The following is a 23,685-nucleotide window of genomic DNA, read 5'->3' as shown; positions in this document are numbered from 1 at the left end:
AGGAAGTTGTTGACCAAATAACGATCGACACGGAGCCAGGAATTGTGGACTCAATGACAAAAAGAGTCAGGATTTTAGGCCTAGCCATTCATTGGGGCTGGGATACCGCCAGATTTAACGATATGTCATACCAAGAGAAATTTCTGGACTCAGAAGAAATCAAATTAGCCAGGGACCCCTTTCGAGCAAGGGCCCGTGCAGGGCCCTCAACCTCCTACCAACGGAGACCTGCCAGGAAAGAGACGACCGCCACCCGGGGTAAGAAAAGGAAATAAATACCCCTGCCATGATAAAAACACACTATTTCTCCCTTTCGCAACTATATCCTTTTAACATTTTTCCCTTTTTAAGGAAAAATGTGGATATAGTCGGATACTTAGGCCTTTATGGCTTTAGTATCCCTAAGGCTTTATTTACAAAATCAAATTTTTGGTGATGCAATATATAAGAGAAAAATAAATTTTTACAGAAATATATATTCAAGAAAATAACAATAATGATATTAAACACATTATAATGAGTATTTATAAGGATAAATATCGTCGGATGAATCGTTCTTAAGTGTTTGATTATTGTTTTAAAAATTTTGATTTTGTTGTTTGCCTTTAGAGTAAGTCGTGGCTTGTTATACTGATTTGTTCTAGTTCGTATGTGATTGTGCTGGATTGAAGAGAGAGTCCGGATATCAAAGAGGGGGTTGTTCCGATTGAGGGGACCGTTTCTTCACCGAATAAGGATATTTCCTCATCTTGGAGGAGTATATGTCCTGTTAGTGGGGCGCCTTCGAAGAGGGCGAGGCTGTCTCTGTTTCCGACCCACGATCTGGATGGTTCGTCCGCTGGGTTTTCGTCAGTAGGTATCCAGCGAATGTTTTGAGACAGGGTAGTAAAGTGCGGCAGCCCAAGTTTGGATAATATGCTAGTTATTACTATCTCGAGAGATGGCGATCTTGACCCACCTTTTCTAAGGGTATAGTAGGTTACCGTGGAGTCCGTCAAGATAATGGGAATTTGACCATCTTTGTCTAGTGCTAATAGGGCACCTACGCCGGCAGCAAGGATTTCCTTACCATTAATATGCTGGATAGCGTCCATGGGGACGTTGAGTAGTAAGGCTGCTTCGGTGTAGGAAATAGACATATCCTGATATCCCCAGAAAGATATACCGATGTGGCTGTCGGATGCATCTGTGTAGACCGGGTTGGATGCCGGGTATCGGATCTGCAGAGGATGCTTCAGGGCTTCGATAATCATTTCAGCCTTCCTGAATGCTAGGTAAGTATCCACTAGCGGTGTCATTTGGCTGTTCATCATTGTAGTGTAGAAGGGTGAGAAGAGCCTTGACATTCCCGTGATGGTATATGCGAAATGGTTGACCACACCGAGGACTTTGGCTGCTAGAAGTCTGCCTATTTCGAGGTGTTGGTAGGCGTGTTGCCTAAAGATATTAAGGCATTTTTCTAGCCTGCGTCTAGTATTGTCCGCGCTAAGGGTTTTATTGTGCAGATCAATGGGGACTCCTAGATAGGTGATATACGGCGTCGGGTCTAGGACTGATTTTTCCATTGATATTTCGAGGCCCCATCCTTCGAGAGTGCACCGGAGGGATCTCGTGGACCATTTGACAACGAATTCAGATTCCCCGTAGATCAAGATGTCATCTAGGTAGACATTGTAAGATGCTCTCCTTACAGTCTTTGCACAAGCGTCGAGGATAATTGACTGTAGGCAGTATGGGCTGAAGGACGCTCCCATAGGTAATACTTTGTATGCGTAATACTTGTTATCAATTTTGAAACCGAAAAATTTCCTAACTTGATGAGCTAGTGGAATCGAGAAGAAGGCTGATTTTATATCAATTTTGCAAGCGAACTTGGCCTTGTATAGGTTAATAGACATCAGAGGGATTGATTTTAGTTTGAACGGGTAGTGCAGGAAATTCTTGGATGTCTCCGAAAAGTCACTGATTACTCTGGGGTTTCCATTAGCTTTAGGTATTACGTACAGAGGTGAGCATAGTTGTGTGGAATCGGTTTCCGTTATGACGTCAGCCGCCAGCATTTGTTGTACGATGTCTTTGTATCGGCTGGAGATCGCATGGCTGTGTCTATGCGTGTAGTAGTGTCCTAGGTTATTGGCGATTTTGAGGGGGTCCAACCGAGGTCTAAAACCCCGGTTTGCTACACGTCTTGTGAAATTCGACATTAGCGGCCCGGGTGTGAGCCTGGCGGTGCTGATATCGAGTTGTGGGCGCTCCCGGAGTTGTTCGTCCGTGAAAGTCACATGAGTGTCAACGTTGGCTATTCCATTGAGAATATCCGGAAGGTTAGGCACTGTAGTTGACCCCACCTGGGGCATACCAGAATCTTCTCCGTCACTGTAGATAGAATCGACAAGGCCGGAAATGATGGACGCTTCCTCGGAGGCTCCACTGCTGCTAGAATTCCAGGATGCTGAAGATGCATTTGGAATCCACCACTCAGGAATACCTGAGTCTTCCGAACGGAAGGAGGGAGTGTCGGACTCCGTTGCAGCTGGTTGACCGGCGGGTACTAGTTCGGGTATGGACGGAATGTTATTATTGTTATTGTTATTTTCTTCGTCCGAACTAATACCTTCATCAGGAGAAAACAGTTGATGCCTCAATTCCCTTAGGTAAAGATTTACCCTTTTGAGCCAGTCTGGGAATTGCACTGTTTCTGCTCTTCGGACCGGAGGGCCGTTGTCCGGATTCGTGACTTCCGTTAGATCATGAATGGGTGGCCCTGAAAAGGGCCTTTTGGTATTAGGGGGGGGGGGTAGCAGAAGAAGAAGGGAGAAATAGTGTGTTTTTATCATGGCAGGGGTATTTATTTCCTTTTCTTACCCCGGGTGGCGGTCGTCTCTTTCCTGGCAGGTCTCCGTTGGTAGGAGGTTGAGGGCCCTGCACGGGCCCTTGCTCGAAAGGGGTCCCTGGCTAATTTGATTTCTTCTGAGTCCAGAAATTTCTCTTGGTATGACATATCGTTTAATCTGGCGGTATCCCAGCCCCAATGGATGGCTAGGCCTAAAATCCTGACTCTTTTTGTCATTGAGTCCACAATTCCTGGCTCCGTGTTGATCGTTATTTGGTCAACAACTTCCTTAATATGTTTAAGCTCGTGTCTATCTCGCTCGCTAGCCTTGCAGCGGGGCTCCAAGAGGTCAGTGCAAACTCCAGCCCAATTTCTTTGTAGTTTAGCCACTTTTTCTTCAATGGTAAGTGGTATGGGCGGTGGTCTTGGCGGCAGGATAGGTGGCGCTGGTGCAGGTGATGGAAGTCTGCTCCTAGGAGGGACGTACGGTGTTGACGTCATATTACTCCTTGATGGCGATCTTTCACGATGAGCCTGTTCCATGGCTTGCATGCGCGTTGACATATTCTGCATTTGCTGCGAGATAGCCAATATAGCTTGCGTGAGAGAAGCTGTGTTATCTGGTGGGTTGATAGATAACGAGTTATCGGGAGTGAGGAGGTTGTCTGGGGGCTGACCACTCCCAGCGAGATCTTGATTCCGCGTGATAACCATAATTTTTGGTGATGCAATATATAAGAGAAAAATAAATTTTTACAGAAATATATATTCAAGAAAATAACAATAATGATATTAAACACATTATAATGAGTATTTATAAGGATAAATATCGTCGGAGATAATATTGAATATCATTTTCCTAACATACGGAGGCTTCGAGCCGTTTCGGAAAGAGATTTTGACAGATAAAAGCAAATCCACTAAATGCTCAGATACCCAAGATTACAGGACAGTTGAAATTAGTTGTGCCATATACCCATCCTATTTATATTTTTTTTTAATTCAAATATTCTATCATATTTTTATTGCTATTTTATCCCTTTGGTTCACCTTAAGGTTGAAACGTTTTTCTATGGACAAAATCAAAGTTTATCGCTATAATATTATTAACGTATACATTAACCTGTCTTTATTCGTAATTGGATTTATAGCTTATTTAACTTTAAATTCTCTATTGGGAATATTTATATATTTGTTAACACTCGTCCTTCAACTTTTGTTAACTATAATATTGCAAAGTTTATATAATGTCCAAATCGTTTTGTTTAAAAAAGATCGCTAGTCAATTAAAACATTATAGAATCCGGGCATGCATGAACAACATTTAAGCATTTTAAATTAGAAGATAGATTGCGTTTATATGATGTTTCTATGAATAAATATTATTTATTATCTATAATTCAAACATATAATAAATGAACAAGGTAGCTAATTTTTTGTTGAATAATTCTTGAATCTTTATAGAATACATGTTCAATAATCCAATGTTAAGTGATCAAATTTTATTTCGTAATATTATTATCATTTTTGACTTCACCCAAATTATTATATGTAAATATGTTTTCAGTGATAAATTATGGGTTTATCTTTATTTACAGAAAATCGATTTGATAAAGATAATAAAATATGGCTTCTATGAATAGAATTAAACCTGAAATGATCAGAAAATATTTTCTAACGCTCAGAATGAATAATTAACCCTTATAAAGGATACTGAAGCAATGTCCTGGTTCGCCTTATTTTTTAAACTTGCTTCTGTTTAGTCCAGGAAACAGATTTTAAACTAGGGCACCCTATTTTGGTTTTTTTTGAAATCCACAATTGTTAGTGGCAATGTGTTTTTTTCAGCAATGTGTATTTTTTTTTTCAACTTTAAATCATAATTTGAACCGCGTTACTTTAAATTTAAAAATCGTTACCGGAAATGTATTTTATCATGTTTGGAATACCTACCCTATGAATTTGAGATAATTATGTCATAAACTTTTGAACTTAATATAATTTATTTTTCCATAGATTATTTATATATATATTATAAATGACTCAAAAGTTAGCGGTAAAATTATCTACAATTCATAAGATAGGCATTCTAAACATGTTGGAATACCTTCCCGGTAAAATCAGATTTTTAAATTTAAATAACGGGCTCAAAATTTGACTTAAAGTTAAAAAAAATAAGACATTGCCTGAAAACCCCCATTTCCCTCTCTATACATTAAACATATTGGTTTGAAAGAGTTAAAAGACACCTAACCTCTTTAAACTGTTTAGAAATAATTGTATAGATAGATAAATAGACTACTTAACCAGGGCACGAACTATTCCTTAATGGTCAGAAAAAAAAGAAGTGCTTTTTCAAGGAAAAAATTATAAATTGCTTAGATATAAATCTGAAACGCTCAGATTGGAAAATAAGTCGCTCAAATAGATATATGTATTTATGAGTAGTATTCTTGATTTTATGAATATGTATATTATTATAATTTTCAAAAATATTATTGGCACCTTCCAGTTTCCCCATAAGCAAAAAATACTGGTTATAAGGAACTATTTTAAAAACTGAATTTTTGTTTTTATAAATATGGTTAATAGTTAGATGAAATTGGGACCAACTTAAACTTTCGAGGTATTGCGCTCCTCCAAAAACATTTTTTGAAATATATAAATCTTTTAAAATGTGTCAACCTTTAAAAAATATGTAAATGATAAAACTAAATCCACAAAACTTTCCCCTATTTTTCAATTTTGTTATTAATTTTTCAATTTATATGATTATGAACCCATTTATATAAAAGATAAATAAATTCAATCAAGAATTTTTGTTTATTTTTATTGGCAATTTTTTTTAACTACATTTTAAAAATATATTAGTAGCGTCAATTCAAAACTCCATGTCAAGATATTATATTGGTACCTCATCTAGAAACCTCTATCAAGAAGGGAAGTGGGTGGGTTATGATGAAAGATCATCATTGAAATTTGAGGATGGTAGTTATGTTGCTAACGTTATTGAATAAAATATTGGGGGGGGGGGGGTAAAAGAGTAGTTTTTATTTGTCCTTCTTGCTAATTTTTTAATTAATAGTGTTGGGGTAAATTTAGAGGAGGTAGAAATTTCAGGAGAGAAGGGTAGAATTCCTGGTAAGATCATCATTGGCTACCATGCCCAGACCGATCTGCTTCGAGTTCTAGAGTTATTTTTGATAATTATCAAAATTTCTCATTTGTTTGAAAATATTTTTTTAAATCTGACCCTCACCCCTCCCCACTAAGCTATTACAGTGATTCGGATGACAAAAACAGTCAACAGATCCTTTTATTTTAAAACCCATAAAATCATGTTGAGATATTATGTTGGAATTTTATCATACTTCTCCCACATAATCTGAAAACGTAGAGATGTGTAACACTCTAAACTGATCTTTTGTTAGCCTTCATTTGACATGTCCAAATATTATGTTAAAAATATCCCCCTACCCCCCACAATTCCCACTCCGCCAACCAATAATTACCCGTGTGACTTAGAGTGAAGGGAACAATGAATTCAATATATCTTTTATTAGCCATAGGAATATAATTAGAAATAGATTTTAACCCCCCTCCCCTTGACCTAGACTCGAGGTTCTATGATTATTAATTATCTAAATAACATTCAATTTTTTTTTATATTCGCTTTCATTTGATGTCCATGTCGATATTTTTTAGAAAAAGTTCTTAACTCCCCTTCTCCTATCCCCTGACCTAGACCCAAGTTATAAAATGTTAATTTTTGTATTAAATAGAAAAAAAGGTATTTGCCTTCATTTGATACTTTTGTCAAAAATACCTTTTTATAAAAAAATTTAACCCACTCTGAAAATATATAAAGTAATCATTAAAGTGTGCATATCCATTATCATTACTTAGGCCTGAGTATATAAGCGTAACAAAGATTTTTGGAAGGGAGGGAGGAGGATAATCTTGTTAAACGGCTTGTTTTGAGATTTCGATAATATATGTCTAGACCTTTTTCTATGAGCAAAATCTTTAGGGTTAGGGTAATATTTTTCTGAATGAAGTATTTAGTTAGCCGTTTTTAGAAATCGGCTCAAAACGAGCCGTTTAACAACACTAGAGGAGGGGCGTATTTTTGCTAGGTTTTTTTTACCTTAAATTTTATTGCAATATTTTAGGTTAACTTTGTGAAGTCTTTTAGCCGGATTGCATTTAAAAAAATAATAATTAACATGATTTAAAAAAATTATTTATACAGTTTAAATGTATATCCATTGGAGGAGGGGGGGGGGGAGGTTAAAAGAAAAGTGGGTAGAGTAGGGCATATTTTTTAGCTTAAAATGTCACTTATGAAAACTATTAAATTTGCTAAGGAGATGAGTATTACTCCCCCCCTTGATTTTGTCAATTCCAGAATATGACATGCATTTCCGGGTTCTAAAAAAATAGAGAGAGAGAAGAAAAGCAAATCTTTACACCTACGAAAATAGACTTTAACATCAAAGAGTAATAGTTCAAACTTAAAATATTAATGCTTTCATATTTTTAGAAGGTGTTTTCAAGGTTAAAATATAAAAATTTATATTATATTAGTTATTGTCTTTTGTTTGTTAATAAATATATCGAATGCTGAAATAAAATGGAATAAATATTATCTATTTTTCATAATAACGAGTAACGTTATTTATAACCCGTTTTGGGGTAACTTTTTTAAAAACTTTAGAAGTTAACGTAATGAAATTATTATTTTTGCATAGTAACGAAAAATTTTTTTAAAACGTTACTTTTAAGTAACATCTACGGCAAAATTAATAGTTACATGTTTTTATTAAGTTTTGAGGTTACATCATTTTAATTAAAGAGTATGACAAGATATATAAGAATGACAAATATTAGTAAAGATATCAAATTATATTAATATATGAGATAATTCATTTATTTATAATCATACTAATTTACATACAATATAAACCAATTTTTCATCATAATTTTTGTAATTTGTAATATATAAAAAATTATTTTTGTCAATATTAGGTGTAAACCATTTATACCTTTAGTCAAAATAAGATGGATTTGTTATGGTAAAAATAAAAACGATTACAATGGATATTTTTTTATAAAGCCGAGGGTTGAGTCAAAAAATAATTATCCAAATTAATAAAATTTCAGCTTAAGAAAATAAAAATGAAAGTGTTTTAAGTAATTGGATATTGTAAATGTGTCCATTAGGCCAGTTAGTAATAAAGATGTGGTTTTATCCATTTATAATTATTAATGCTTTATCCCTATTACATTTTCCCAGAGAGAGTTACAAACCAATCCCCTTTGACTACACTATTGCGCCTATTACTAAATACGTAGCGTCAAACATTGAATAATGTTTTTTAAATATGGATATTTGTTTAGTTAAAAATAAAATATTTCTTGGCGGGGGAGGGTGTGTTCTTCTTTACTTCCATATCTTTATAACTGCTGAAAAATCTTAGAATAAAGATGGAGTATTCATGGAATATTCAAAAGGAAACATCCTCAATATAAATATTTTATTAATTGATATCGATTAACATTTAGAGCAGTCGTTTTATGTTGTTAGACCCAGGACCAAATTTCTAAAATTTTCTGAACCGTAACTAAAACTTTATACCAAATAGTAAAAAGATAGTCAACTCTTAAGAAATCTAGATTCTCTCATTACCATCGTAACATTTCTTTTTATCCTTCCTATATCACTTATTAATCCTTTTCGATTTAAATTTATTTTTTCTTTAAGATTGTTTTACTTTTTATTTTAAAATCAATATTCAGACAATTCTCTAATCTTTCTACATTTTATCTTTCTTATTTTTTAAACCATCCTACAAACATTTCCATTTTTACATCAATACATAGAAGAAAACTCTTTCAATAATCTATCTTTCCCTATTATAACAACATATTACTCCACCAGCTTAAATTCTCCCCTGAACCCTCCTTTCTTATTATATTGTTTCTCATAATATTGTAAAATTCATGCTATTTTTCTTCCTTCTTATATCCGCTTAGCTTTTATAACCTTTAAATGTATGACTTAATGGCTTGCCTTAATTTTTAACTATATGGTTTATTATGTATTACATTGAAATGATGCCTTTTTATTCCATCCATATCTACTTTTTGTTATTTTCCTTATCTAACACACTAATTGTTTGAACCTTTGTATTAAGAGTTATTAATGCCTTTAAATTAAATAAAGATATATATTTATTGGTATAAGATCGGGTTCTCGAAATGTTTCAAAATACTAGTGGGTCATTGGAGGCCTTTCCCAATCAAAACCTATCTCTTATATGAATAATTGTGGGTAACCTTAGGTTAACAACTAGTATGTGACAATTATTCAATTACAGTATTGTACTGATCGCAACACTTAGATCACTTTTAAGGGGAGGCATCGACTTAACTGTTTACATAGTCAAGCCACACAAACGTTATACCTCAATTAATCTAATAATAAGCCGTATCCTAAAAGATGCTCACATTCTAAACATTCTGAGCCTTACACGATATTTTAATTTAGGCCATTAAAAATAAATTATTATAACAAGAACAACTCGTTTCGGTTTATGCCAGGAAGTTAATTAACCATGAAACAAAAAATTATATTTTGAATAAAATAAAGAAAATATTTTTAAACTGATAATTTGTTAATAAATTTAAATTGGATGTTATTATAATTATGATAAAATAAATGTTTTATTGCTATATTTAATTATGGATAACATTTGGTGGTTAACTTTAAAATAAATTGAATTGGTAAATATTTTAGGATAATTAATTTTTTTTTTACAATACATTTCACTAAATAATTTATATAATAATCTATTTAATTAAAATTTTTTTCAAAAAAAATATATAAATTTTAGATAAATTTAAAATTAATTTGTTAAATTTGCCATATTCTGTTTTATAATTATTATAATAATCATTATTTAATAAAATTTGAAGATACTTACCAACTACTTACTAAATATTTTCCACCTCTTCTCATTTTTTTTTAATTCTTCCTTTTCTTTCAGATAAAATATATAATTTTAAAAGAAATTCAACAATTTAATTATCTCATCTAAGGAACCATCAAACTTTATTCAAAACTGGATAGTCTATAATAGCATGCACATCATTTACTTTTTATCGCTGAGTTGTCTCTTCATCTTATTGGCTATCTCAAAGTATGCTATTGGTCTTTAAAATAAACAATCTTTTTTTAAAAAGAATTAGTAACTTCTACTAGAAGTCTACAAATGGGATTCGGTCGGTGAGAATTTAATTTTTACCCTGCCCGGTCCGGTTTTTAATTTTTTATAAATACAATATCTAACAAGAAGTGGGTGGGTCGTTACTTTGCCCGGCCTGGAAATAATTATTTAATATAATACCTGGCCAGGGCGGATTAGACCTTTAACTGCTACCACACTTTATCCATTTTTTTTCCAATTTCCCTTATTATTAGAATTAAATCTTCAAAAATTTATTTTAAAAAATTTTCTTGATCAAAATATTTATCACCTAGAAAATATTCCAACAATCCCGATCAATTTCAGGAGAAAAGAAAAAATCTTCTTCTTGCTAATAATTTATCCGATTCCTTGACCAAGTGCCAACCATTGGTAAATACGTCCCTCCAACTGTGTTTCACATTTAAATCTTTGAACGATAATAAAACTTTTATCAAAAATCTTCCAGGTATGTTTTTTTATTCTCCAGGGGATATCTACGTGGGTGCTTTATTCGAGATATACGAACCTGAACTGGGAAATGCTGGTATTTGTGGAACCCGGATAGATCAATATTTGCTCGAAAAGGCTTTTTCTTTCCAATTCAGTATGGAAATGTTAAACGAAAGATTGAAAAAAGGTTTCAATATTACCTTAGGATATTACATGTTTCCTACGTGCACCAATCCCTCTTTGGCACTGGTAAAAAATTTATTAAATTTTTGCTATATCCTAAGTATATCTTTTTTTTTCTAAAAGTTTTTAAATTTTCACAAATTTTATTGCTACTAATGTTACATTCAAGTATCTATTTTCTCCATAACATATTGAAACTTAACATTTCAAACCCAATTGTTTATGAATTTATTTATGAATTTACTGCAATTCATATTATACAGATCATTTAAAAGTTATCTTATTTTTCTATAACTTTAAATTTTTTTAACATTATGTAAAGTCTTGAAAAGAAACTATTGTTAAATACCCTAAAACTAAAATAGGAATAGGAAAAAATATCACCGAAATTAAAACTCTTCCTGGAAAAAGCAAAGAAGACATAGGAAAAACTAACCAATTTTTGAAAACATTATATCTTCCAAAACAGAAAGAAAACCACCAGAAAAGTGAAATAACCGGACTATCAGTAAAATTAAACACGTAACCAAGGTGTTGGGATTAGGATAGGAGTGTAACATAAGAGAATTTCCCTTATATTTCCTTAATTTTTATTTTATGTAATTTATATCAAATAATCCAGATTTTTATCATATTTTATAATATTTTTTTTCTTGGTTCATATATCATAATTGTGTTTGTTTTTGTATGTATTTCCATATTTGATATATAATAATAGCTCAAAATCTAGTAATTTTCATCGGAAGGAAATTATTTGACAATATATTTAAATTTTTTACTAACAACTGAAATAAGGATAAGGAGTAACATTGGATAGTTCAATTCCTCTTCTAATTTTAATTCAACTAATAATAATATAAATATCTGAAAAAATAATTTAATGAAATATATTGATAATTATGCAACAGCCATTTTTATGGAAAATTGTCCATTTTCCACAATACAACGTGTATTTGAAAGACAATCTTTAAAAATAGCATTTAAATTACTTTCAAGATATATATTTTTTTAACTAAAATATGGTAAATGGTAAGTTAAAACTTATAATCAAAATTTTATCTTAATGTAATCTTTTTTAATATTGGATTTGAAAATAAAATTGTTATTAGATATTTAAATAAAAATTTGTTAAACTGTGAATATTTTTTTTTGTTTAGCTTTCACCTTTTCTGGTGGTAAGCTCCTTCAATATCTATCTCAATTTATTAATCATGCTATCTATTTTTATCTATATTTCTGTATTCTTATCGATTCCATTTGGTTCTCCCACCGGAGTATCGCTATCGAGGTCATTGTATCTTGATTACACCTAAGTATCAATATCGACAGATATCCCACCGAGTATTCCTACCGAAGTATTACAGATATCCCACCGTTCTTATCGATTCCATAAGCTTGATCTCCCATCGGAGTATCAATCCCGATGGATTTATCACCGGAGTATCGTTATCAAGTCCATGTGGCTTGGTATACATTGTGCTAGAACGGCCCCCGAGATCATCATTAACCTAGCACTGGCCAAGAGATCGTTATCATTTTTGAATGACCCTCAAGTTCAGCCAAGCCATCTTATTTGGTTTATTGGACAAGTATCCTAACACCCTGCTGTTCAAGCCTGTCGGTGACCGGTGTGGCATTTCTCAACTCATAAATTTATCTTATCATATGCCTATGTCCATCACCACCTGAAAATTTTTAGTTCCTTACCAGGATTTAACCTTGGACTTTCGATTTCCAAGCATACATCATACACCACTACGCCATCCCGGCGATGTTAAACAATGAATATGTAGGGATTAAAATATAGTAACTGAAAGATAAGATTAAAAATTTCCTTATTAATAATGGGTATACAAATATAAGAGTGGAATGTATGATATATTTTATTATAGAAAATTCAAGTCCCATTTTCTAATAATTAATTGAAACAGGGACCAATTACGGGAAATATTATCCACTGAATTTATTAAAGTATTTGACGAAATAGGAAATACAAAAATTAACATCATAATAAAGGGTAATGCTAGTAATGAAGAAAGTATGGACACTTGTGAGATGTCTGCATCTCATGGACTTAATTTGCTTTAAAGGATCTAGCAAATAGAATATTGCCAATTTAAATTTTAGCAGCAAAAGCCCAAAGTATTATAAAATATGTATAATCCAACATTCTTTTACAAATTTATGGAAAAACAACTACTTAAAAATAAAAATAGGATTTGGACAGTATATAATAATTAATTAGTCTGCCAAAAAATATTTTTATAGAGATAAGGACTTAATCTTCTTGATAATTACGTTTTTTAAATGATCTCGCACAGCTATACAATTTTATAAAGTAATTTCTACACAAATATAGGTATTGGAAGTGAGAGATCTGGAATCGTTTTCATCTTTAAACGAAGATAACAAATTAAATATTTAAATTATATCTTGCCTGTTTAAATAATATATTAATGGTCTGTACATTATTAATAAAACTGAAAAAATCAGTATACACCTGTAAAATAATTTTTTAAATAAAATTTCCCGTTGTTTCCCGTTATCATTCCAAATTTTATAAGATATTTTTCTTATAGTTTCCCCGGAATTCTATATCCCTATTTAGTATTATATTTATATATATCCTGAAATCAACTTCATTGACGAGATTAGAGTTATGACTAAAAGCTTAGCCAGTTATCAGATAGGGCTAATATAGAATAAAAAACGTATTTTTATAAAATATTTAGGCTCAATATATCCAGAATATTTTGAGTTAAATTGGATATTATCATCCCTTGGCAAGATCGGTTTTTTTGAAACCACCTCTTGGGTGAGGTTAGGTTAAAAGTTAGCCAGATAGAGCCTAGAAAAGTGATTTTACACCCGAGCCCGAATGTAAAATTTTTTTCCCCAATTTAAACCCGAGCATTTTTAGGCCCAACCCGACCTAACCCTGATCAATTTTTTTTTTACAATTTAAGTTTAAATATCTAAGAAACAAAAATCATGTGTATTTATTCATATATTACCACCATAAATAAAATTTAAACCCCATAATTTAATCAATATTCATATAAAATTGCATTTTTTTTTACTTTGTATATATATATATAAACTTTATTCAATTTAAAAAAAGTTAGGGTAATATGATATATGACGTTAGTCCACTTGCTAAACAACGACCAAAATTTATCAAAATATAAGACCCGTTTATTTTTTAATATAAAACGGAACATATGGTATAGTCCAATCTACTATATATCATCCCCCAAGGAAGGAACAACCTAGTTAGCTTTAAAAAATATATAGTTGTTAGATGAAAAATGACGTGTTTTTTTGATCGACATTTTTATGAAATGATTATTGAGGATATTTTTGGTCTTAATATTTATTTATGGGGTCAGGCTTCGTGTCGGATATTCTTACAGCTGCATCAGAAAGCGAGAAAAAACGCCTTTAAAGTCCGAACCCGGGAGTAATAAATATTTTAAGTTAAAACTAAATTCCTAAAAGGATTATAAATACAAAACCAGATATTGATATTAAAGTTATGCAATGCCCAGCGCATTAAAAAATTTTTATTTAAGCCGGGTCAAAAAATAAATAAACAGGCCGGGTAGTATAAATATTATTGGGTTGGATTAATGATTTCTGATATTTATAAAAGTGATAATCCATAAAGTGTAGTGTTTTTAAGTTAATTATTCCCAAATAATGTAAATAGCTTAACTACATATTTTCAGGTTAGGACATGTAAAAAAACTGGGCAGGGCTGAGAAACCTTAGTAAAAAATTGGAAACGGGCTCGACCAAATAATTTGGCTGGACAAAAACCAAATTCCAATTTGATTGGGCTTATATCAATGGGTGTTTCTTTCTTTCGATAAATAACTCAAGAAAGATACAGGAATAATGTCTACAGACTAAGTTTATATTTGCAACACTTAACTGACATTAAGAGTTGTGATAATAAATTTACTTTTTGGATGCTATGTCTTAAAAGAATCAATAAGCGCTAAATTGATCTAGAGATATTTGATGGTTCGGACCAAAAAGTCATACTTCTAGCCGAGCCAACGATTGTTATCATCTGACATGTTAACCAGGACTATGGAAATAGAAATAAAAGATTTCCCGTACCCGTTTTCTTTAAATATGTCGGTAACATGCTAAACGCTAAACTCGTCTAGGTTATTTAAATGCCTAATTTTATACCGATAATTATGGCGTTGAACCGGTTTAAGTTGGTACTGGACCTTTGCATCCGTCTACTCATTGTAAACAACTTTTTTTCCCCCATGTTGATGAATCTATTTATTACTAATAAATTATTGGGACGGGTATTCCTAAAACATTCCCTCCCCCGGTCTCTATTCATCCAGAAATCAAATCTACTACACTATAAATAAAAGGCGAATACGATTCTCGAGGTGCCGGTTGGGCAAGCTGCAAGCTTGGTTCTTTTATATAGGCTATATTGTATTTATATTTTTTGTATCCTTAGTGGGGAGGAAATGATAAATTCTTTAAGATAAATCAATAACAAATTGTAAATAGTACCATAATCCATAACTTCTGAATTATCAAAAAGTTTTTTTTATTTTATCTTTATCCACAGATTCAAGCTATCAAATTAATAAAACTGAGTAAAACTTTGCACCCAATCGTAGCCATACTCGGTCCTTTCTCCAGTTCGGAAACATCTTTAGTCGCTAATTATTTGTCAAAATTTGAAATAGCTCAAATCAGTCCAGGTGCTAATGCCGACTCTTTGAGAGCTGATAAAAAGTATAAAAATGAATTAACTATTATTTTATTTTTCAAATTTAAAATATTTTTCTTCAGGCTGTGTCTAAAATGTTAAAATATTCTATTTTAAAACTTTCAAAACTTTATTGAAAATTGGAAAATAAGCTTTTTTAGAAATTGAGAAATATAAATATGGACAAAATATACATGAAAATTACAAATATTAGTAGGTTTTTTTAAAGTTGTAAAACTTTACATATTTTTGAAGCAGGGTTAGAATGTAATCTTAACGAGAAGAATTAAGGCTTTGTAATTTAAATATTTTTTAAAAAAAATATATATATTTTCTTATTTAAAATTCATTAAAATAATTATCAAGATTGAAATCACTTTTTACTATGGCAACTGATCAAATATATTATATTCAGGCCATAGTAAAATTGTTGCAACTCATGGACTGGAATCTTTTTTCCATCGTGTATTATGAAAATAAATATTTTACGCATTATAAAAACATGATTTTGGAAAATTTGGAAAAGCTAAAAGCTTGCGTTAATTTACAATTGAGTTTATCCCCACAAGATTTTGGTAACTCATCGGCTTTTATGAACTTATACAGACAATCCTTTATACAGTTGATAGAGAATTCAAAGAAATCAAGGCTAGTTTTATTATTTCTCCCTAAGGAGCAATATATCTTGGTGTTAAAATTGATAAAACAGTTAGCTCCAAACCACGACCTGATATTACTGGCTCTCGACAATTGGCCCGATATTCATGAAATAGTTGAAGAAGGTGTGGCTAAAACAGCCCTTGGAACTATAACGATATTCGAGTTTAGCAGAGAAATTGAAGATTTTTCTAAGTGGATGGAGGCCTTTAAAGCAGTTAACAAGTTAGCGTGGATAGAAATGATGGCTTTAGGCACAAATTATAATACTTCTTCACTTTCTCACCTCGGAAATAAAACTAGCTTTTCGGAGTTTAATTCAAGTGTTCCCACAAAAAAGATATATGATAAACGTTTTTCCATCATTTTTGACACTGTTGATACATTGGGATATGCCATAAAAAATATGTTAAAAACAATTTGCTCTGAGAAAAAGGATAGAATGTTTAATAATAGCTTAATAGAATGTGTTAATAACGCATCACTTATTCCTTATATTCAAAATGTTTCTTTTGTAGGGAGAACGGGAAATATTAAGTTCAACAAATTTAAATCTAATATTAAGGTAATAAAAATTGCTCAAATGATACAAAGGACAGATATTAAGAGTAATTTTATCAATTCGGATGAAATTTTCTACCGTACTTATGAATATAAAACAGTTGGCACTTACAATCCCTTCAAAAATCAACTCACAATATTCATTCCTTTAATTTGGAAAAACTATAGTTTTGAAAATGAGGAAAATGCCCCACTCTCTAGTTGTAGTTTGCCTTGCACCGATAATCAAGTTAAAATACCTTCGGATGTGATATGTTGTTGGAAGTGCGTGGAGTGCTTAGAAAGGGAGGTTTATAGCAAAAACATAAGCATACCCTGCTACAATTGTCCCGCCTTTACCTGGCCCGACCCTAAAAACCGATTCAAATGTATTAATTTACCAGCCAGATATATATATTCCTATCTCAAAATATGGCGAGATCTCTTAAGTGTATTTATATCGATTTCTTTCCTTTACTTTGTACTATATATTGTGTTTTACATTTATCATAAAAATGTCCGTGCTTTCAAATCAGATATAAAGCCTCTTATTGCTTTTCAATGCCTAGGAATTATTATGGGCCTCTTGTCTATATATTTATACATTTTAATTAAACCCAGCTATTATTTATGCGCGGCAGCACAATTTTTGTTGCTTCTATCTTTGACCATGCATTTTTGTTCACTATCTACCAAAATGCACATTATAATAGTTATGATAAGAAAAAGGATAATAAAATTACAGACTTCGGAAGAAATTAAAGTTCCTAGCAATTGCTTTTATATCCAAACACCACTCATTCTCGCAGCAATTCAAGTAATTTAATAAATTATACTAATATATACACGTTGTCAGATCACAAGTATAATTTGAATTATTCGAATAAATAATTTGTAATTGAATAATCATTCATTATTCGTTTGTTCAAATGAATATTAATTTGAATGAATAATTTTAAAGACTTTTATCTAGAGTGTCAAACCAAAATTCTAAAATCGAACCTATATAACTTAATATTTATCGAATATAAACTAAACCTTTTTTTAAAAAAATATATAAAACCTTAATTTCCTCGTAACACGGCAATTAGAATTGTTTTAAAGGAAGATCCATGATCACCATTAATTTGTAAAAATATTTTTGCCAAAAAATCTTTAAAAAATGATAAAATAAGTATTGAAATAAAGTCAAAATGGACGGGTTTCTAGGAGGTTTGGGCACTTATTTTTAAAATAAAACATATGTGATTACTATCCTTATCTCCTAATCACGATTGTAATTTAAAAAAATTAATATAAAGTTTGACGTTTTGCTAATTTTTTTCCATAAAATCAAGGGATATTAAATAAAAATGATTTATATGAATGTCTATAGCTTAATCCCCAGCATCTTAAACAAACCTGATATGTAATTGGGGAATGCAATTAAATAATTCCGTGCCATAATTATTAGTAAAATAATTAATCTAATCTCGAGGACAATTTTTTATCCTTATTGTTAATAAAAGAAAATAATAAACGTCGAAATATATCGCGCAATATAAAACAAGATCAAATAGTAAAACACAGAAGTTCTTGAATATTGCGAAAGAAGAAGATTCAATAGCCATGCATATCCCAGCTACAAAACTTTCTAAGGATCATTCTTAAAGGTTGAAATATATTCTATTATCACAGAAAACAAAATTGGACAAAGATATATTCGGTGATATTCTAATTATACTCATAGTTTTATATAAAAATTGAAAACTTGAATCAAATTTAAACAATAAATATTTTATTATTTTCAACATGTTCTTGATTATATTTGAGTTATATAATATATAATAGTGGTTAGAACCAATTATATAAACAAAATGACAATTTCGAACACAAATAAAAATATAATGGAAAAATAAGAGCGAATATAATATTGTTTTATTATATAAACCCGTAATACATTATTCCAAAAATAACCCCTTATTCATCAGGATAACTTGATTTAATAACCCAAACAAAATTCGCTTTAAGAATGGCTATTGCGATCCACTACCTAAGAAAAAGCCTTCACGAGGCTTCCCAAAATTTTTCCTGATTATGCGGCAGACGTCCTTAAAACGAAGTTTTATTTTATATATTTATCATAAAATAAGATAAAAAATATATTGACCTATATATGGGATATAAAAATTTGTTATTTTACCTGAGCCTTCATTAAAGGGTTTTGAATAATTCCTTAATCTGTCTCATTCATTCTTCCTGGAATCTGAACCCGAACATATTTATCAAAAGGTTCGATACTCTACTTTTATCTCATTCATTACCATTATAAAAAAAATTATATGATGCTAAGAATTTTGAAATATTAGAATGAACATATACTCGAAAATATTTTTTTAATTCTTATGAATAATAGTAATCAGAAATTAAAATATACTATTAAAAATTAAAACTAGTATTTTACTTGGCATTTAAAGGCAAATAATTAAAATATTATACGCTTTGCAAGATAATTACGGTTAAACACTTCGTAAAAAAATTAAAAACCAATATAGGATTTAAGCCAAGGGCACGGAACCGAATGTTCCAGACATTCCGGGAACGCGACTTGATATATAGAACGGAAACGGAACTGGGATTCTGACATTTTCTTTATATTTAATTGTTTTTTAAACACTAACATTTTTATATCACCGCCAAATATATAACATAATATGTTAGCACTAATGTGTTCTGGCAAAATTTAATTCTTTCTTCGACGCTTTTTTTAAATTAAAAAAAAATTCCAATTTTACAGGAAATCTATTTAAACATCTGTTGCATACTTACTGCGTAAATTTTTGGATTAAATTTTTAACTACTTATAATCTATATTCGTTTTTCTTATTACATTTTTTAATTTTGTTTGAAATTTGATAGAAATTTTACACTTGAATAAATTCCAGTGAAAATTAAAAGCGGGCTCCAAAAAATGATTCTAAATTCAAAAAATAAACTGGTATACTGACGTTAACATGAATAAGCCTACTTAAAAAAGAAATAATTGCGCGAATTTCCGAAATTATGACAATATTTTTAGAGTATATTGTTAATACTTTTATTTAATAAATAATTTATATTTTAAAAATAGCTTATATTTTTATATTATATATTAGATAACATTGAATATAATCTTCCTAATATACGGAGCCTTCACACCATATCAAAAAGAGATCTTGACAAATATAAGCCAATCCATTAAAAGCTCGGATATCAATGATTATGGGATAGTTGAAATCAGTTGTGCTATTTACCCAGCCAATTTACATTTTTTTTTCATTCAAATATTCTATCATGTTTTTACTGCTACCCTATCTCTTTGGCTCACATTAAAATTGAGACGTTTCCCTAAGGATGAATACAAAATGTACCGCCCAAATATTATTAACGTATACATAAACCTGAGCATATTCGGAATTGGATTAATGGCGTATTTTAGCTTAAATTCCCTGTTGGGAGTATTGTTATATTTATTATCACTTGTCCTTCAACTTTTGTTAACGGAGATACTGCAAAGTGTTATAAAAATCAAAATTGCTCTTTTTGAAAAAGTTCAAACGCCTGTTACTAATTTTCAAATTCACTCATAAAGGGTTCGAAAAACTATAATGATTAAATTTTAAGTTTAAATAAACTTTTTTTAAATAAATAAAAATAATTAGATATATGTATAAATAATATTTGGATAAATATAAGTAATAATTACATAATAAATTAAATATTTTGATTCCATTGTAACTTATTTTTTATTGAATAATACCTATTATAAAAAGAAATTATACCAAAATTAATAAAACTATTCCCATTTTATTGAGTAATTATTTTAAATTTTAGGAGAGGGTAGGAAGTTGGGATAATTTTGGTGGTCAGATTTCCTTATTTCTTTATTAAAATTAGAGACCTGCTGGCCAGACCAAAGATCAGGCGCTGCAAATTTTTTTTAGATAAATCCGGGCCGGGCGGTGCATTTTATAAAACTCGACCATATCATATTTTCATATATAATATATTTTAAAATTGTATGATAGAATGATATCAGATTCATTAACTAATATTTTTTGTAAGTTTAACTCTTATGTTTTGCATGTGGAAAGAGGAGACTTTCCGGATGTACTAAATAGATACTGGAAATTTTCTAAAAGTGAATTATAAGCAAACCACCGTCTACATGACAGGATATTAACTGGAAACAAACCACCCTTAAATATTTACCTCCCCCTAAAAAAATTAGCCGTATGCCAATATTTCCACATAACGAACTACACGTTTTTAATTATAATGGTACTCCTTACATATATTTTAAAATTATCAATACTCTATTATCAAATCAACTATAAAAAAAAATGAATGTAAAAGAGTTCTTATTTAGAACATGAATAATTAAAAGATTCTTCATTTACAATGAATGTAATGCATTATTATAGTATATTGTTTTGCATGAATATAAGTTTGCTGATAGAATGGCTAATCTTAACATTCAAAAAGATATCATCCAGAAATAAGTTTTACTTGAAAAATAATGATTATGATCGTTTGCAATATACAAATCTGGTCAACGTTTAGCAATATTGTTGTATTATTATAATTGGTCTATAATAAAAATAGTAAATAATTTTTTACAGTAATATATTTTGCCTTATTTTATCTAAAAATATAATAAATACCCCCCCCCCCCCAATAAATTTATACTACCTCTAGCCTATCACCTTTAAATGTCTACTCCATATCCCCCTTAAAAAAATTGGAACCAAACTGTACCTACCACCCTATCACTCTCATGTAGATGCTGATTTTTATAAATCACCTTAAGTTTAAAACTCATTAATTGTCTTTTGAATAATTAATGAGTATTATGTTTAATCAAATATTAATTAAATTCAAATATAGATCGAAAATTATATTTATTCTATGATTGTCATAAACAGCGAATTTAATTCCTTAATTTATTTAGTAGATTAAACTCGTTAGTTATGTTCTTATAACCTTCTTTTTGATGAATTATTTATGTTACGTAATATCTGACGCACAAGCGCCAAACAGTATTTTAGAGGATGAGATTAATATGTTCCTCCAGAACTTTTACTAGATGTCTTTATGTCAGCTTATATATTTTTTATAATAAATTTGATTGCTAAATACTGATATATTGCATTCTTTATTTTTTGAAAAGAAGGGTATAAGGTGTGTAGAAATATAAATTCTTGTATCTTTAAGTGATATTTTCAAAAATTTGCAAATTTGCCTAAATGGAGAGGAAACAACTATCCCATTTATATTTTATGTATGTTTTAGTAACATAAAAAGAAATTTTTTTTAAATTGTCAGCATATCAGAAAGAAAAATATTGAGATAATTATCGTGTGATAATTGCCTGATTCGTATTTGTTAATTCTTATCACATAAAAAGAAACCGAAATAAACCAAATTGAGACAATTATTTTACTTATCAATTGTAAAGTCCACCAAATTTTTGAAAGCCCTATTAACTGTAATTTATGTAATTAATATATTTTAGTGATTTAATCCTATTATATATATATGGCAACCCCACAAGGGATGATATTATTTTGATTTATTAATATTCAATTTGGTTATAGATGATTCGATTTGGATCGATTTTTTAAAATGGCCAAAATAGGATTTAAACCAAAATATTATTATATCTTAGAGATTTTGTTCTTAGATGGCAGAAAGACTTGGATCTTTATTTTACCAAATCTCACGGCTTACATAATATTAATTGGCTAAAGTCTTAATCGGCCGTTTTTAAAATCGACCCCAAATCGGGGCCGTTTAACAACACTCAGGATATTAACTTTTCAAATTGGGCAAGTAAAATATTATTATAATTTATTATTATACTATTTAAATGTATAGAGAACGATTTTATTATTTAAAAATATAGAAGGATTTTATTATAAGTGTGCAAATAATTTTTCAAAAAAAAAAAGACTGTGCATTTCAATTAAAAAATTGTGTAATTTGTTATTAATTCTAGACGGAGCTTTATATTATCGATATTTTAAAACAAAATACAATATAAAATTTATCTATAATTGAGAGATATATATCATCATAATATATAATTATATTATAAAACTTAAAAATATAAAATAAATTGAGACATATAAATACGCGGAAGTAATGTATTGAATTATTTATTGGATTTTTTTTAAAGAAATTCATAGGGGCGGGCCAAAATAATTAGTTAAATTATACGCTCGCTAAATCTTATTTTAATCAATTCATATATGGAAGAAGAGCAACTTTGTTCCAATTTTCTATAATACATTTTAGTAATTTTAACATAAACTCATTTACTAAAATTTTCTGCATACTTATTTTTATTTCGGGGCTCCTCGGTAATTTATTCGGAGTAATGATATATAATCCTCTCGCTATCATTGATCTATGCGCTCTTGTCAATGGTTTCTTTAAACGCGCGAAGAATTCGATAATTAGTACCGTGAAGTGGTCAACTGGAAAATGGTTTTGTAAAGAATCAACGCAGGGGCGGACTGGCCATAAGACCAGGTGGGCATTTTGCCCATGAGGCCGCGTTAAATGTCGATTTTTGAGGCCGATCAGAGGAAAATATCAAAAAAGAGGCCGATTAGAAAAAAAATATATTATTATGTTCACATTATTTACTATTTATTTATTTTTAATGATATCTCTATGATTTGAATATCACATTCCTTGACAATTGTCATGTCGTTTACTATAATTTAATGCATAAAATACCAGTAACGTGGCTTGACGCTATACATCATTACCTCGTTTTTTTCTTTGCTTTTTTTCAAATGAAATAAAAACGCTTCCGTTTGAGTAGAGTGAAAGCTAAGTTTTGATTAATTCATTATATTACATTTTTATACATTGATTTATTGTAGAAATAATATAGCCAACATTTCTTGTTCTTAATTCATTGAAATCAAATAAAATCCAGGTCGGTGAATCAGATTAAAGGATGGATGCTTGGGTAAAACAGAATAATTTATCTGGCC

General features: G+C 30.3%; 1 protein-coding gene across 1 annotated transcript in view; it reads left to right on the top strand.

Annotated features, from left to right (window-relative positions):
* Window positions 1-20,268, top strand: part of LOC135928574 (uncharacterized) — a 46,925-nt gene extending 26,657 nt beyond the window's left edge. Inside the window, exons 4-6 of the mRNA XM_065465030.1 lie at window positions 15,320-15,489; window positions 15,830-17,477; window positions 19,795-20,268. Coding sequence (XP_065321102.1) covers window positions 15,320-15,489; window positions 15,830-17,477; window positions 19,795-20,268 — 2,292 coding nt within the window. The remainder of the gene's footprint in view (window positions 1-15,319; window positions 15,490-15,829; window positions 17,478-19,794) is intronic.
* Window positions 20,269-23,685: the final 3,417 nt, after the last annotated feature.

This window comes from Gordionus sp. m RMFG-2023, chromosome 4 (genome assembly GCF_954871325.1).
Source record: "Gordionus sp. m RMFG-2023 chromosome 4, tfGorSpeb1-WG-v2, whole genome shotgun sequence".
In the NCBI taxonomy this organism is placed as follows: Eukaryota; Metazoa; Nematomorpha; class Gordioida; order Chordodea; family Parachordodidae; genus Gordionus; species Gordionus sp. m RMFG-2023.
Note: the sequence above shows the minus strand (reverse complement) of the source record. Positions and strands in the feature narration are given on the sequence as shown.